General features: G+C 37.6%; 1 protein-coding gene across 1 annotated transcript in view; it reads left to right on the top strand.

Annotated features, from left to right (window-relative positions):
* Positions 1–12,613: 12,613 nt before the first annotated feature.
* Positions 12,614–14,825, top strand: part of LOC125960271 (glutamate carboxypeptidase 2-like) — a 65,751-nt gene continuing 63,539 nt past the window's right edge. The window contains exon 1 of the mRNA XM_049714137.1: positions 12,614–12,746. Within this exon, the coding sequence (XP_049570094.1) occupies positions 12,629–12,746 (118 nt within the window). The 5' untranslated portion in view covers positions 12,614–12,628. The remainder of the gene's footprint in view (positions 12,747–14,825) is intronic.

Here is a 14,825-nt window from a genome sequence, read left to right as displayed (position 1 = left end):
CAACTTGACTGGATTAAAGGATGCCCAGAGAGCTGGTAGAACATTATTTCTGGGTGTATCTGTGAGGGTGTCTCTGGAAGAGATTAGCATCTGATTCAGTAAACTGAGTAAAGAAGATTCGCCCTTACCAACGTGACTGGGGTCCTAACAGGACAAACGGGTGAAGGAAAGATGAGATTCCTCTCTCTCTTCTTCAGCTGGGTCGTTCATCTTTTCCTGAACTCAGACATCAGAGGAAGTGGTTCTTGGGCCTTCAGACTTGAAGACTTATACGAGAGACACACCCCTACCACGCCCCTTCTCGGGCCTTCGGTTGAGGACTGAATTATACCATCAGCTCTCCTAGCTCTCCAGCTTTCAGGCAGCAGACTGTGGGACTTCTTGGCCTCCATAACCATGTGAGTCAGTTCCTATAATAAATCTTCTCTTTTGTGTATCTCTAATAGCCTATCAGTTCTGTTTCTCTGTAGAACCCTGACTAATACTGGTGGGCCTGATAGACTCTCAGGTGGAGATTTCAATTAAGCAATTGGATGTTTAATTCTGGATCCCAGGAGTGAAGTCTAGGCTGACAAAAATCATGAAAAAATGGAGGATTCTATCAAGATCAGTGATATTAGTGACAATGACTTCTGTGACAAATCTACAGGATTAAAAAAAATAGTTTATTTTTCACATCTATAAAATCCAGTGAGCATTCTTGATTGCTGGTTACTCCTCCAAGTAATGATTCAGAAATGGTTGCTCTTTCCATCTTGAGGCAATACCACCCCCTAGAGCCTCTGATATCTCTCCTAGGTCTTGTGTATTCAGCCAAATGATTGAAGCGAAGAGAGAGGATTATGTAGGAAGTATTGAAAGGCTAGGCTTGGCAGTGGTATATATCACTTCCTCCTATATTTTATTAACCCTTACACAGTAATGTGGACCTACCGAACTTCAAGGGAGACTGAGAACTTCTGGCCTAGCTGTATGCCTAGGAAACAGGAAATGTGTTTGGTGAGCAGTTTCTACCAGAGCATGGATCATACTTAGAGTTTGAAATCACCTCAAGAGATGCTATAGAAAGAAGAGAGCACAGGGCCAAAGGCAGAGCCTTGAGACAGTCCAACACTTAAAGGGCTGGTAAAGGAGGAGCTGGCAAAGGAGACTGAGAAGGAATGCCAGTTTGAGAGAAGTGATGTCATCTGGTCTGGAAGAGAAAGTGTTAATTGGGGAACTAGCATTTCACTTTACTAAACTCTTTGAGGATCTGTATTGTAACATTTAAAAAATTGTTTCAAATATCCTTAAGGGCAGGTTTTATACAGAAAAAAAACCTATTCAGAATTTTACATTAATTTTTATAATCTATATTTGGTTGATTGAAGTTTGAAATTTAAGAAAGAACTTGTTCTTTCTTAACTTTAGTTTCAGTATATATATCTTATTCAATTAATAACTCAAGTAAATTTTTTTTTTTTTTTTTTTTTTGGCGGTACGCAGGCCTCTCACTGCTGTGGCCTCTCCCGTTGCGGAGCACAGGCTCCAGATGCACAGCTCAGCGGCCATGGCTCATGGGCCCAGCCACTGTGCGGCATGTGGGATCTTCCCGGACCGGGGCACGAACCCGTGTCCCCTGCATCGGCAGGCGGACTCTCGACCACTGCGCCACCAGGGAAGCCCTCAAGTAAATTTTAACAATAACCCTGGGACCTTTCATAAGTTCAGTCTTATTTTACACAGTTAATTAAATACTATCAAACATTTTAAACAGCATTTATACATTTAATGTATTCTGTTAATTTTTAAGCAATTCAATCACCTGACAAACCTTATCAAGTACTTAAAATTAATTCTTATAAGTCTAAAAAAATTTAATTTATAATTATGGGGAATATTAACTTCTTTTACATATTTCAGTAAAACTGCATATAAATATAGTAAGTAATTTCAATTTAAAACCCAAAAGATTAACTGAATTACTCAATTATATAGCTTATATTAGAATCAAGTCTTATCGAATAGGCCAAATTCTCTTAAATATCACACAGCACAGTTTTGAAATAATAATTAATGGAATAATAAATAATTAACTTGATTACCTAAACATTTCTATGTTTAAATCTAAATATTCTAGAGGTAAAAATATGCTTTCTCACAAAGGAAGTATTGGTGCCACCGCAAAGAGTCTTCAAGGATACTCTCTTACATGTTTGGCATATTTACCTGAGATACTGACCAGAGATACTATGCCTGTGATGCCCTATTTGTAGTCACTATATCAATTCACTTAATAGTCTTGTAGGTCTAATAACCAACAGAGATTACATGCTTGGGTTTAGATTTGACTTAGTTCTTCTTCTCACAAGACTCTGCAACCTCACTCAGGTGGTTACATCACTGGGTTTAATTTTCTTTTGGTTCTTATGTTATTTCAAATTCTTCCTACATAGGTCTAAAGAACTCTGATCTTAATGGAAACCTACACTTTGGTCAGGTTTTTCCCATTTGGTAGAAACAGATTTCCGTATGGGTGTAGATAACTCATGGCTATACAGTGCCAAGGTGGAGTCCATCTCACTAATAAAAGAGAGAGAGGGAGAGAGGGAGACAGAGAGAGACAGACAGACAGACAGACAGACAGAGACAGGGAGAGAGAGAGAAATAGAGAGAGAAAATGAGGAGCAAAGAGAATTGACCACTGTCATGGTAACTTTGAGAAGAGCCTTTTCTGTGGAGTTGGTAGAGACTATAAAAGGGGTAAAACTGAACAATTTACCTATAATTGTGTATGTGAGCACCTGAGGTAGATTTAAAATCAAATATGTCTGATTTCAAAGCCATGACTTTGAAAATATGTACTTTGGCATATTTGTATGTGTGAATGTTTGTGTCTTTTAAATAATATTTTTTGTTAATATTTTCAAAGTGAATACTCTCAATGAATCAAAGATACCACATTTTAAAAACTAAATTTTTGTTAATGTATTGTTTTGGTTATATTTGGGGCCTTTTGGCATCCTTTAGTTTTAGAATTTTCATCTAGTATTTTTGTTCTTTTTTTTTAATGGTGGTAAGAATATTTAATATATCTGACCTTTTAACAGATTTTTAAGTGTTCCAAACAATACTGCTATCTATTCTGCACAATATTATCTGTAGACACAATGTTATGCAGCATATATCTAGAACTTATTCATCTTGCATAACGAAAATTTTATAGCCCTTCATTAGCAACTCCCTAGCAACCACCATGCTATTGTATGCTTCTACAAGTTCGACTACTTTAGATACTTCATATAGGTTGAAGCATGCAGTATTTCCCTGCTGTGACTGCCTATTTCACTTAGCATAATGTCCTCAAGTTTCATCAATGTTGTCACATATTGCAGGATTCCCTATTTTAAGGCTGAATAGTATTCTATGTTATGTATACCTACTTTATTTAAAAAAACTCCTTTCATTGGTTGATGGACATTTAGGTTGCTTCTACATCTTATCTTATGTGAATATGGCTGCAATGAATATGGAAGTACTAATATCTGTTCGAGTCCTGCTTTCAGTCCTTCTGGATAAATATCCAGAAGTGGGACGGCTGGATCACAAGGTAGTTCTTTTTAAATTTTTGAGGATCCTTCATGCTGTTTTCCATTGTGGCTGCACCATTTTGCACTCCCAACAATAGTGTAAAAGACTTCCAATTATTTAGAAAACAAACAAAACCAAAATCCCAAAGCACAGAGTTTTTAGTTTCTAGCTTAAACAATGAAACATCCCACCAATCAACACTCCTCTGCTCTCCCAATAAAATTTCATTTAATTGAATCTTTAGTTTACCATTCTCCATATGTTCTCAAGAACTCTGAGGAAGATATTTCTTGAGACACTTGCTAATTTAATTCTCTTTAGTCTAGGTCTTAATAATGTATTTTTTCTCAGAATTCCCACTACAGACCTTCAAAACTGTGACCTTTGCCAATAGTTATTCCTAATGAGCTTCTGGCTGAGCTCTTCCTTTTATATTCCAAATAAATCTCAACAATTTTTACTTTATCCTATCCTAATCACACTCACCTTGCTTCTTACCAAACTAGAATCACCAGCGTTCTGTGATTATTCTGCTGTGTGTGGAATAAAATGGCCCTTTCTACTTCATCAGACTGGAGAATACCTTTTCATCTTTCAAGTTCTTTAAGGGCCACTCTTCCTTTTAAATATTTATTCATAACAAAATTCCTGGTGCTACTTTCCAGGACAGATTTCAGCTTTGATCCAATATATTAATCTCTCATATGAATCAGATACACATAGAAATTTTTAGTATGCTTAAGAATGAAAAAATCTATTTTTCACATCTATTCTTTAAAATATTATAAGGCAACTAAAAACAATAAAGGAAAAACTTTATGTACTAACATGAAAGTCTGCATTATTGAGTAAAATAAACATATTGTACAATTATAGGCATAAGTACAAAAAAATTCCTCCAAAAACACCAAAAGAAAAAGTCAGAATACCCAACAGAAAATTGAACAAAACACTTGAACAGTCACTTCAAAGAATACAAGTGGGGCAACAAACTTAGGAGAAGCTGTTCTATTTTATTAGCTGTCAGGGAAATACAATTTAGTTGGCAAGCATATGGAGGAATTAGAATTTCACATGCACTGCTGGTAAGAGTGACTTCTAGATATATACCCACAGAAATAAATACATATAATCACCAAATGTTCGTAGAAGCACAGTTTCTAACAGCTAAGAACTGGAGATGATCTAGATGTCTATCAAGAGGAAAATGGATAAATAGATGGTGGCATATTTGTACAGTTGGTTAGTTCATAGCCCAGAGAATGAGTGAATGATTGGTACATGGAAAAAATATGGCCCAGTAGTATGCTGGAGCCTGCTCCTACCAGCTTACAAGAGGCAATTATGGGGGTCTTCTCTGGTGGCGCAGCAGTGAAGAGTCCACCTGCCAATGCAGGGGACACGGGTTCGATCCCTGGTCCAGGAAGATCCCACATGCCGCAGAGCAACTAAGCCCGTGCACCACAAGCACTGAAGCCTGCGTGCTCTAGGGCGTGCAAGCCACAACTACTGAGACCGTGCCCTGAAAATACTGAAACCCATGTGCTTAGAGCCTGTGCTCTGCATCAGGCATCTCCTTCCAACTCATATACATCACGTTGTTAGCTTTAACTCTACCACTGTGGGAGTATTTGCATCATGGAAATTAAGAGATGTCACAAATCAGGGCTTTCCCCTCCCTTGCCAGAGCTGATTTACTAGTACACCACTGAAAGTATCTCACAAATGTAATTCTGAGTGAAAGATGCCGAACACAAAAGTAAATATACTATATAATTCTATTTATAGAAACTGCAAAACTAAACGTTGGTGTTAGAATTCAGGATAGAATAGTGGATATTATTCAATGTGAGGAGTAGTGATGTAAAGGGGATTGAGGAGGGCATCTGGAGTTCCTGGTAAAGCTCCGTTTCTTGATCCTGATGCTGAATTACCATTGTTTGTAAAAATTCATGAAGCTGTACGATTATGATTTGTGTACTTTTCTGTAAGTATGTACACATCAACTGAAAGCTTTCTTAAAATAAAAAAACAAATAAATGCATAGCATGATATCGTTTTGTATTTTTAAAGGTATTGTGTATATGCATCGAAAAATGTCTGGAAGGATTAATAGTAAGATGTTTACAGTACTTACCTCTGGAGGGTGATATGGTGTAGGAAAGGAAAGAAGGGTGTAAAAGATTACTTTGAGCTTCTTCTTTCCTATACTTCTATATACATTTCTTAAAAAGATAAACAGGCTTCATTTTAGTGTTAAAATTTAACTGAAACCCTCTATATTTTTTCTTAAAATGTGTCCTTTTACAAACCCATTCTATCATTTGATTGAAAAGCTAAATATTCTATTTCTCAAAACTTCAAAGCAAAGAAACTTGTCTGCAAAGATTCCCCGAGTTTAGGAGAATGAGAATTAATTAGTTTAAAAGAGTGGAATTTAGAGGAATCATTAAGAAATAATCTTATTTACCTCAACACCTATCTTTTTATTTAAATCAATTTTTGTGATTTATAATTTATATACAATAAAATGCACAGAATTTCAATGTGTAGTGAAAAGAGTTTTACAAATGTATATGTTCATATAATCACCCTCCAACTTTAAAAGATTGAAAATTTTAAAAAGATAGAAAATCACTTGGAGAAGAGAGTTCTTGTCTTTCCAAGCTACATTATTTAATGTGTAATTTAGAGTGCAAGGGTTTTGTGTTTACAGATTAAGTAGAAGTCATGGAGTTCTGTTTCTGTTTTTGTTTTTTTGTTCAAGAATGTTTATTAAGGTTTTTTTTTTATTGGAGTATAGTTGATTTACAATGTTGTGTTAGTTTTTGCTCTACAGCAAGGTGAATCAGTTATACATATACATATATCCACTCTTTTTTAGATTCTTTTCCCATATAGGTCATTACAGAGAATTGAGTAGAGTCTACTGTGAAATACAGTAGGTTCTTATTAGTTATCTATTTTATAAATAGCAGTGTGTATATGTCAATCCCAATCTCCCAATATTTCCCCCCCTTCCCCCCCTTGGTAGCCATAAGTTTGTTTTCAACATCTGTGACTGTATTTCTGTTTTGTAAATAAGTTCATTTGTACCATTTTTATAGATTCCACATATAAACGATATCATATGATATTTGTCTTTGTCTGTCTAACATACTTCACTCAGTATGACAATCTCTAGGTCCATCCATGTTGCTGCAAATGGCATTATTTTGTTCTTTTTTGTGGCTAAGTAATATCCCACTGTATATATGTACCACACCTTCTTTATCCATTCCTCTGTTGGACATCTAGATTGCTTCCATGTCCCGGCTATTGTAAATAGTGTTGCAATGACCATTGGGGTACATGTTTCTTTTCAAATTATGGTTTTCTCTGGATATATGCCCAGGAGTGGGATTGCTGGATCATATGGTAGTTCTATTTTTAGGTTTTTAAGGAACCTCCATACTGTTCTCCATAGTGGCTGTACCAATTCACATTCCCACCAAAAGTGTAGGAGGGTCCCTTTTATCCACACCCTCTCCAACACTTATCGTTTGTAGATTTTTTGATGGCGGCCATTCTGACCAGTGTGAGGTGATACCTCATTGTAGTTTCGATTTGCATTTCTGTAGTTAGTGTTTCTCTAATAGTTAGTAAAGATGTTAGAGCATCTTTTCATATGCCTCTTGGCCATCTGTATGTCTTCTTTGGAGAAATGTCTATTTAGATCTTCTGCCCATTTTTAATTAGGTTGTTTGTTTTTTTGATATTGAGCTGCATGAGCTGTTTGTATATTTTGGAGATTAATCCCCTGTCGGTCTCTTCATTTGCAAATATTTTCTCCCATTCTGTGTGTTGCCTTTTTGTTTTGTTTATGGTTTCCTTTGTCATGGAGCTTTAAAGTATTTTTCTTTTTAGAACATTAAAGTATTTTTAAAAAGTAAATATGTATTAGAGCCTGGGGATAAAGGAGCTAAAAAAATTTTAATTGTTTTCTTTCAAACATATTCCAGAGATGAGTGTAATACTCTTTGATTTAGTTCATGTCTGTATAAAGACAGATTTATCTTGTCCTTATTACCATATTGACTGATCTAATCACTTTCAATTTATGAAAGAAATATTAGTATTATGCATAGAGTATCTCATTTTACTCTTTGGAATATATTTCTTTACTGTTCTCATAAGAATAGTTTTTTCTTAAGTGTAGGTTAGCATAATGATAGTGTATTGGTTTCAAACACAGGAGATTTCTAAGTACATATATGATGTTTACTTAAAATAATCTGATCAAATAAGATAATGATTTTACATGATTTTTTTGAAATACGTAACAACAGCATCTCTTATTCACTTACAGTGATCTAAGTGCCAGGCTTTTCTGCTAACCTTTTTTAACCACCGCATGCAACAGGAACTTGTATTATTACTATTTTATAGATGAGTAAACTGAAGGTTAGCAAGACTAAGGAAATTACATTAGAGTACACGACAGGGAGGTTAATGGAGGATGTTGCCCAAAAGAATCCAAAATCTAGATAGCCTGCACTGTTTGTTAAGGAATTTAGAATCACTATATAGTGCATTGGATTCCACTTAAGGTTTCTGAGTTGGGAAATTAAAAACAGAGTAGAGACCTTGGAAAATTAATCTGACAACATTGTTCTGTTTGAGCTCTCAAGCTTCCTCCCACTTGAGTTGACAGCAATATTCCAAGATTTCTTGGTCAAGACTGTTTTAAATCATTTCAGCCTAACAAGGTTGGATTATATACATTCTCTCCAGGGCTGGTTAGCCAGCACAACTATTTTGTACTGATTTATATATATTCAGTTCTAGCCAGTCATAGGTAGGGAATCATAATAGCTACTATTTATTGAGCATCTGCTTTTACCAAACCTTACAGTTCAGAGAGTCAGAAATCGCAGCTTAAGCAAAAAAAGATCTTATTATTTGGTGTTTCTGTGATGCAGCCCAGTACTTGGCCCATGTTGATAATTTTAAGAAATGCCTTTCAGACTGAATAAAATATCTAAATGAGTATATATTAGTAAAGGACAAAAATGCTTTCTCTCTTTACTGAATTAAAGTTAAAGAGTTTCATTTTGTACTATACTGTTCTATTGTTTAAAAGAGTTTTGTAACTAGGTAATAACTATTCATCATCTAATAGTTGCTGTACTGTTCAATCATTTAAAGGTATTTATCGTATAAGTATTATGTGCCAAGTGCTCTGTCAGGCACAGCCCTTCCTCTTTGGAGCTTTCAGTCTAGAGATTCTGTAAGAGCTGATAACTAGTAGCAGATACAAGTGTATTACGTTTCCTTCGTTTAATATTTCTATTCTGAATCTCTTATTTCCTGCACTGGGAGAGGAAGAGGATGATCAGGTCACATTTTACCTTATCTACCTACCTACAAAGTAAAGCCACACATTTTTTGTGTATGGATGGGCGTATGACACTATGAAATATTTCAAGGTGTTCTTCAAACAAAAGCTAATGATGTTAATAGGAGTCATTAGGTACAAACAAGGAGCCCAAAATGCTTTCCTGAGCACAAGCTATTGCTGTTCTTTTTGGCTCATAATCTCTGTTTTCTGGTATTGTTATTTATCTTTCCGTTTAGGTCCTGCCTTCCCCCTTTGAGTAAAGTTCTTCAGTAACAGTAGTGATCTCTTATACCTCATAATCGCTTCTTTACTTAGCATGTCATCCATTCATTCAAAAGGATGTTTCTATATGCGAGGCATTGTGATAACTCTGGAAAATAGACAGGAACATGATATGGTTCCTGGCACCAAGAAGCTTAAAATCTGAAAGGGAATAAGAGAGTAACATGTGTAACAAAAGGCTGACACAAAATTAAGGAAAAGTAGAGATCAGTGTATTAGTACCAAATGTCTATGAATATCAAGAGACTTCATAACATAGGTATTTTTAAGCAGGATCTTTAAAGAGAGAAAAAATTATGCATATGAAAGTGGAAATAATACGTCCATATAAGAAGTTATGCATATGAAAGTGGAAATAAGATGTCCACATAGACGAGTTCATTTGCAATTTTGGACACTTTCAAAAATAAAGCATTATTAAACAGATGTTGTATTCATTTTTCCTTGGGAGTTTATGAGTCATAATGAATGTGTGAAGGAAGTAAATGGTGCAGGGTTGGGGAGAGTATTGTATGAAACCAATGTTTTTGAAATCTCAAATAGGCAAGGTGTAGGGATGTCAGATTTTTCATTTGTCATTAGGTGACATAATACATAGTGAATTATCAAGCAAATAGTTTTCCTTTCTAACATTAAAGTTGTTCTTCTGTTCAATCATTCACCTGTTCGTTAATTGAAACAAATAGCCATTCCTAGCTATCTTGTGCCAGGAATTATGGGTATAAATATGTATCAAATAAAGTCCTTGACCGCAAAAAAAAATTCACAATATCCAGGAAGATGGACAAGGAAACACAGTTACAATATAGTATGGTAAAGGTTTCAATCAAGAAAAATAACGTATCTTACGGGTTTGGCATTCTTCTTCTACAAGTCCTTATATGAAGAGTCATCTACAGTCTTTCCTCAATAGTCGAAGAAGGAAGTACAGTGTGATCTAATGCTTATCAAAGCAAACATATGTCAGGTTTTTTGGGGGGGAAGGTGGGTTTTAATCAACTTCATTAAAGCTTAGTTTCTTCAGCTGTAAAAGAGAAATAGTAGCAACAGAAAAAACTAGTGTGGCTTGCCTCAGTGAGAATCCTGCGCACCGCAAGGAAGAGTAGCCTCTCCTCGCCGCAACTAGAAAAAGCCCTCGTGCAACAACGAAGACCCAATGCAGCCAAAAATAATAAATAAAAAAAAAAGCAAGAGAGCATCTTATAGAAGAAAAGAAAAGAAAAATCTAGTGTGGCTTGAAAAACCACCTCTTAGAGATTTCAAATTCTTTTGGGCTAAATCCTGATAATTAAATGAAATAATTCTGTAAAGCATATAGCAAGTGCCTGCCATGTGGAATGTGCTCATAATATTAATCAGTCATTAATTACTCTTAAAGCTATGTTTTCCCCACTAAACTGTAAGCTTCATGAGGAGAGAACGAATCCTTTCAATAAGATTTGACAGATGTTCATTTGTTCTCTGATTTCTTCAAATGTAGCCCAGCTCACCATAAGGGTATTAATTAAATTGTTAGGTAGTTGTAACATTGTTCAAAACCCTTCTTATATTTAATCAATATAATTTCCCTCAATTATACTCGCATCTGACCTTCAGAACATCTTTATTAACAGATGGTACTTAATAATGTTATTAGATGATCCTATATTTTACAAATGAGAAGATACATTCAAGTAAACCGAAGATGTGACTCTCCAGGGTACAAGGCTTAGACAGGACCAGATCCAAAGCTTAAGTCCAAGTCTTCCGACTCCAAGCCCAGTGTTCCTCCCAATACAAGCAAAGAGCTTAGCAAATGCAGCCCATGCTCAAGGGAGGCAGTACAGTGGTTTAGAGTAAGGCACACTTTGGATTTTGTCTTAGCTTTGTGACTTTGAGTGATTTGTCTCATCTCATTAAATTTCAGTTTTCCTACATGTAAAACGGGAAGGGTGATAGTATCAACCACGAAGGGTGCCGATGATTAAACGAGTTGATGTATATAAAGTGGCTCATTTAGAAAGTGCTCAGTAAGTATTATTCTTCCACCATTCCTGGTTAGATTTAACAATAGGAACATTAGGAGACATTTAATAAATATACCCTATTGTTAGAAAGGGCTGAAGAAACTCCTTCCTTTCCTGTCCTAAGTTATCTAGTAGTTGTCTTGGTTCACTGTTAACATTTTAATTTTCCCACATCTCTTCACTCAGCTCAGAAATTCTTTATCAAAGTACCCAACATTCTCTATGATGTAGCCCCGTGTCTCCTCGCTCTCTCCCTGTTCGCTCCCTTTCCCAAAGCAAACTATCTGCCATTCCTTGACTATCGCTCTGGCTCCCAGACCCAAAGTTTCTTCTCATCTCCCCTGGTTCAAACTCTGCTGGTACTTCACGATTCTTTTGAATACAATGCTTCTGTAAAGCACTCCTAGCTAGAGGCCATGCATGCAGTCTCCCTTACAGATTATTAGAACATCGTTGATAAAGCATTTCGTTATTGTCCTCCTTTAGATATCATTGTTATAATTTTTTAAGAATTTATAACAGGGGTAGATTTATGTGTGATTGACTCTTCAGGTTAACTCAACAAAGACTGATTTCACACCCACAATGTAAGAGAGTGCCAAGGGCAGCTCTGATATATATAGAGATGTACTCTCTGCCTTCAGCAAATTCCAATAATATTTCTTTAAAAATGTTTGTGCTATGTAAAGGGAGGAATAATTCCCTAATAATTGATAAGTATCAATGATCTTCATTAGGAAAAAGAGCACAGTGGTAACTGGCATTGACACCAAAATTCACTCCCTGAATATCCAAAGCAGTGCCAGAACGGGACACCACCGTTTTCTACTTGATTTTACTCCTTTTAGGGCTATAATAGTATTTAATAGGATTTCGGATCTGAAAAAAGTTCTTGAGGAATAGTTTAGTCTACCAACTTGCCTGGAACATGCATTTTCCTAGACAGACAAAAGAGGATCGTTCTATTGAATTACGGAGTACTTAGTGTTCTTTTTGTGAATCGGATTGTGGTCTGGAAGTGGAGAAAGGAGAAGAGTTTGTCCTTTGCTTCCTCCTTCCGTTTCTTCCTTCTTTTCCTTTTATTTTAAAATAAGGGCTAGAAATTTTCAAGCTAAACTTTTTTTTAAGCACCCCTCCGAAGGGGCCGGATTTTCTTCTTCTGGGGACTGATACTGCCTCTTGCTCTCCGGGATTGGTTGAGAGTAAACTAGAAATACTTTCAGGGGCGGAGAAACTGGGAGTGCCCTGGGAGTGCGAGTGGAGTCTAGGCTGCAGAACTGCTAAAAGCGGCCCTCGAAGGAGGAAGCCTTTGCCCCGCCGCCCGCGAGGCAGCAGGGGGGCGCACCGCAGAGGCACCGGTCCCCGGAGGCCCCGCCGGCCACACGCTGAGATGTGGAATCCCCTGCGCGAAACCGACTTGACCTTTGTCGCCTGGCGCCGCGCGCGCTGGCTGTGCGCTGGGGCCCTGGTGCTGGCCGTCTGCCTCTTCGTCCTCGGCTTCCTCTTCGGTACGGGCGCCCTCGCCACGCACAACCCCGAGCCTACCCGGCTGTTTGGCGGTTCGCGAGATTCCCGGGCCAGCTGTTGGTCTCCCGGTCTCCCGGGGGGTGGGGGAAAGTGGGGACGAGCACCCGCGAGTTAGGTGGAAGTTGCTGGGGGCGGTGCACAGCTGGGTTCTGGACGGGCTACTGTTAAGACAGTCACCCAGGGTAAGGAGTAGAACGGAGAGACTCAAAGTGAACTTAAGAAAGTTCCAACTGCTGGGGCCCTGCGAGCAATCGGTACGTTTTAGTAGGAGCGCCGGATCTCTGGGGGCATTTGCTAGGTCGTCCCAGGAGCTTTGCCAGAAACGACTCTTACCTGTTTGGGGTCTTTATCTAGTGCCTGTGCCTGGACCTGCTTCGTGTATACAGTTGGTAGAACTCAGGGCACTGCTGCGTGGGAGCCCTATTGTCTCATTCTTTCGTCCTGGGGAGTAAATAAAGAGGAACATTTAGGAGCTAACCGGCTGACATTGTCAGTGCTCTGAACAGATCCTTAATAGCAGTTCTTTAGCATTTTCCCCTGTGTAATGATTTGCAGACTTAACCCAACTCTCCTTGATTACAGGGGGCAGCACAGATTCGCTGAGACTCTTTTAAATTCTAATTTTAACTCTGCAACTTCTCTGTGGCCTTGAGCGAGTTACCGAGTCTCTCTGAGCCACAGTTTGTCAACCTTTGTAAGAATACTATCTGTAAGTTAGTGGGAATCGTAAACGAAATAGCATCTAAAGCTCCTGGCACAGTACTGGGGTATTGGCACTTTTTCAAAATTCTTTCCTGGTGAGGAGATGCTTCTAACTGGACATTAATGCACAGGACTAGCGTTAAGGTATAGCCTGGTAGTTCGGCCCTACTCTGAATTCTGGGTCCCCTTTCTGGGATTTAGAAGACCAGGGCATAGACCAACTAAGCTGGCTCAAATTCAGCCTCTTCTTGCTTGTTGTGTAACCTTTGAGCCACACTCTGCTCATAACTAGCATGTGGATATTAGGGTTATTGTGGGGCTTAGATAAGTGTGCTCGTTAAGGGCACACTTCTACTCGAGTTTCAGTTTTCTCAGGTGTACAACGTGGGCAAGGGTAGCATGAGGATTAAGATCTTCTGCATCTTTTAAAAGCATTTTATTCGTCCCAGTATTGCCCTCAGCCCCATCGTTATATTCACTGCTCAATGGCTATGGGTTCTTTATTAATGTTTGTTAATTTTTTTTCTAGGATTCTCTGCTCCCTCCCTCCCACAGGCCTCCGTCCTCTTTATCCAGCTCATTTTTTAGATCTCGATTCAAGCATTTCATCCTCCGAGTGCCCTTATCCTACAGTCTAATCCAAGTCTCTTTATTTTACATACTGGTGGAACTGTATTTCCATTTTCTGCCAACCATTTATTTCAATATGCGTGTATATATGCATGTGTGTAACGTGTATGTGATTAATAACTGGAAAGCTCCATGAAAGCTAGCTGGGTGATTTAGGTAACCATTTTATGCACAGATCATATCATTTATCTAAATAAACTATGTCACGAAGCCAACTACCAGGGCTAATGGCTCTACGTGATCTGGCTACCCATTGCTCTAGTCTCTGTTCACTTTGTGTCTTGCAGAGATGGTGGGTGAATTGGAGTTTCTCTGTAGCTCTCTGAAGTTGAACTTTTGAAGCCTACTTCAACTGCAAGCACAAAATATTTAAGCTTATTTTGCTTTAGTTTCAGAACCAGAACAAATTACAAGTCTGAATTGCCTTCAACTCTTTGAGATAATTTATGTACTTGAAATATACTCATAAATAATTCATTACAAACATTTACTAAATGCTTATTCTGGGTCAGCAGAGGCGTCGTCACTGAGGATAGAAGCTTTAAAGAGAAAGAAGGTGGATCTCCTCTTTGCCTTCATTTTTCCCATCAGTTGAACCATCTTCAATGTTAGTTTTAATTTCATAAAAGATTTCTGAGAATAACAGCAGTACTTATTGAAATTGGATTAAAAAATATGTTGCAACTGATTTGTAATTAAGTCTGTCTGCATGATTTTTTTTCCAATGG

This window comes from Orcinus orca, chromosome 8 (assembly GCF_937001465.1).
Source record: "Orcinus orca chromosome 8, mOrcOrc1.1, whole genome shotgun sequence".
Lineage (NCBI taxonomy): Eukaryota > Metazoa > Chordata > Mammalia > Artiodactyla > Delphinidae > Orcinus > Orcinus orca.
This window is presented reverse-complemented; position numbering and strand designations above follow the sequence as displayed.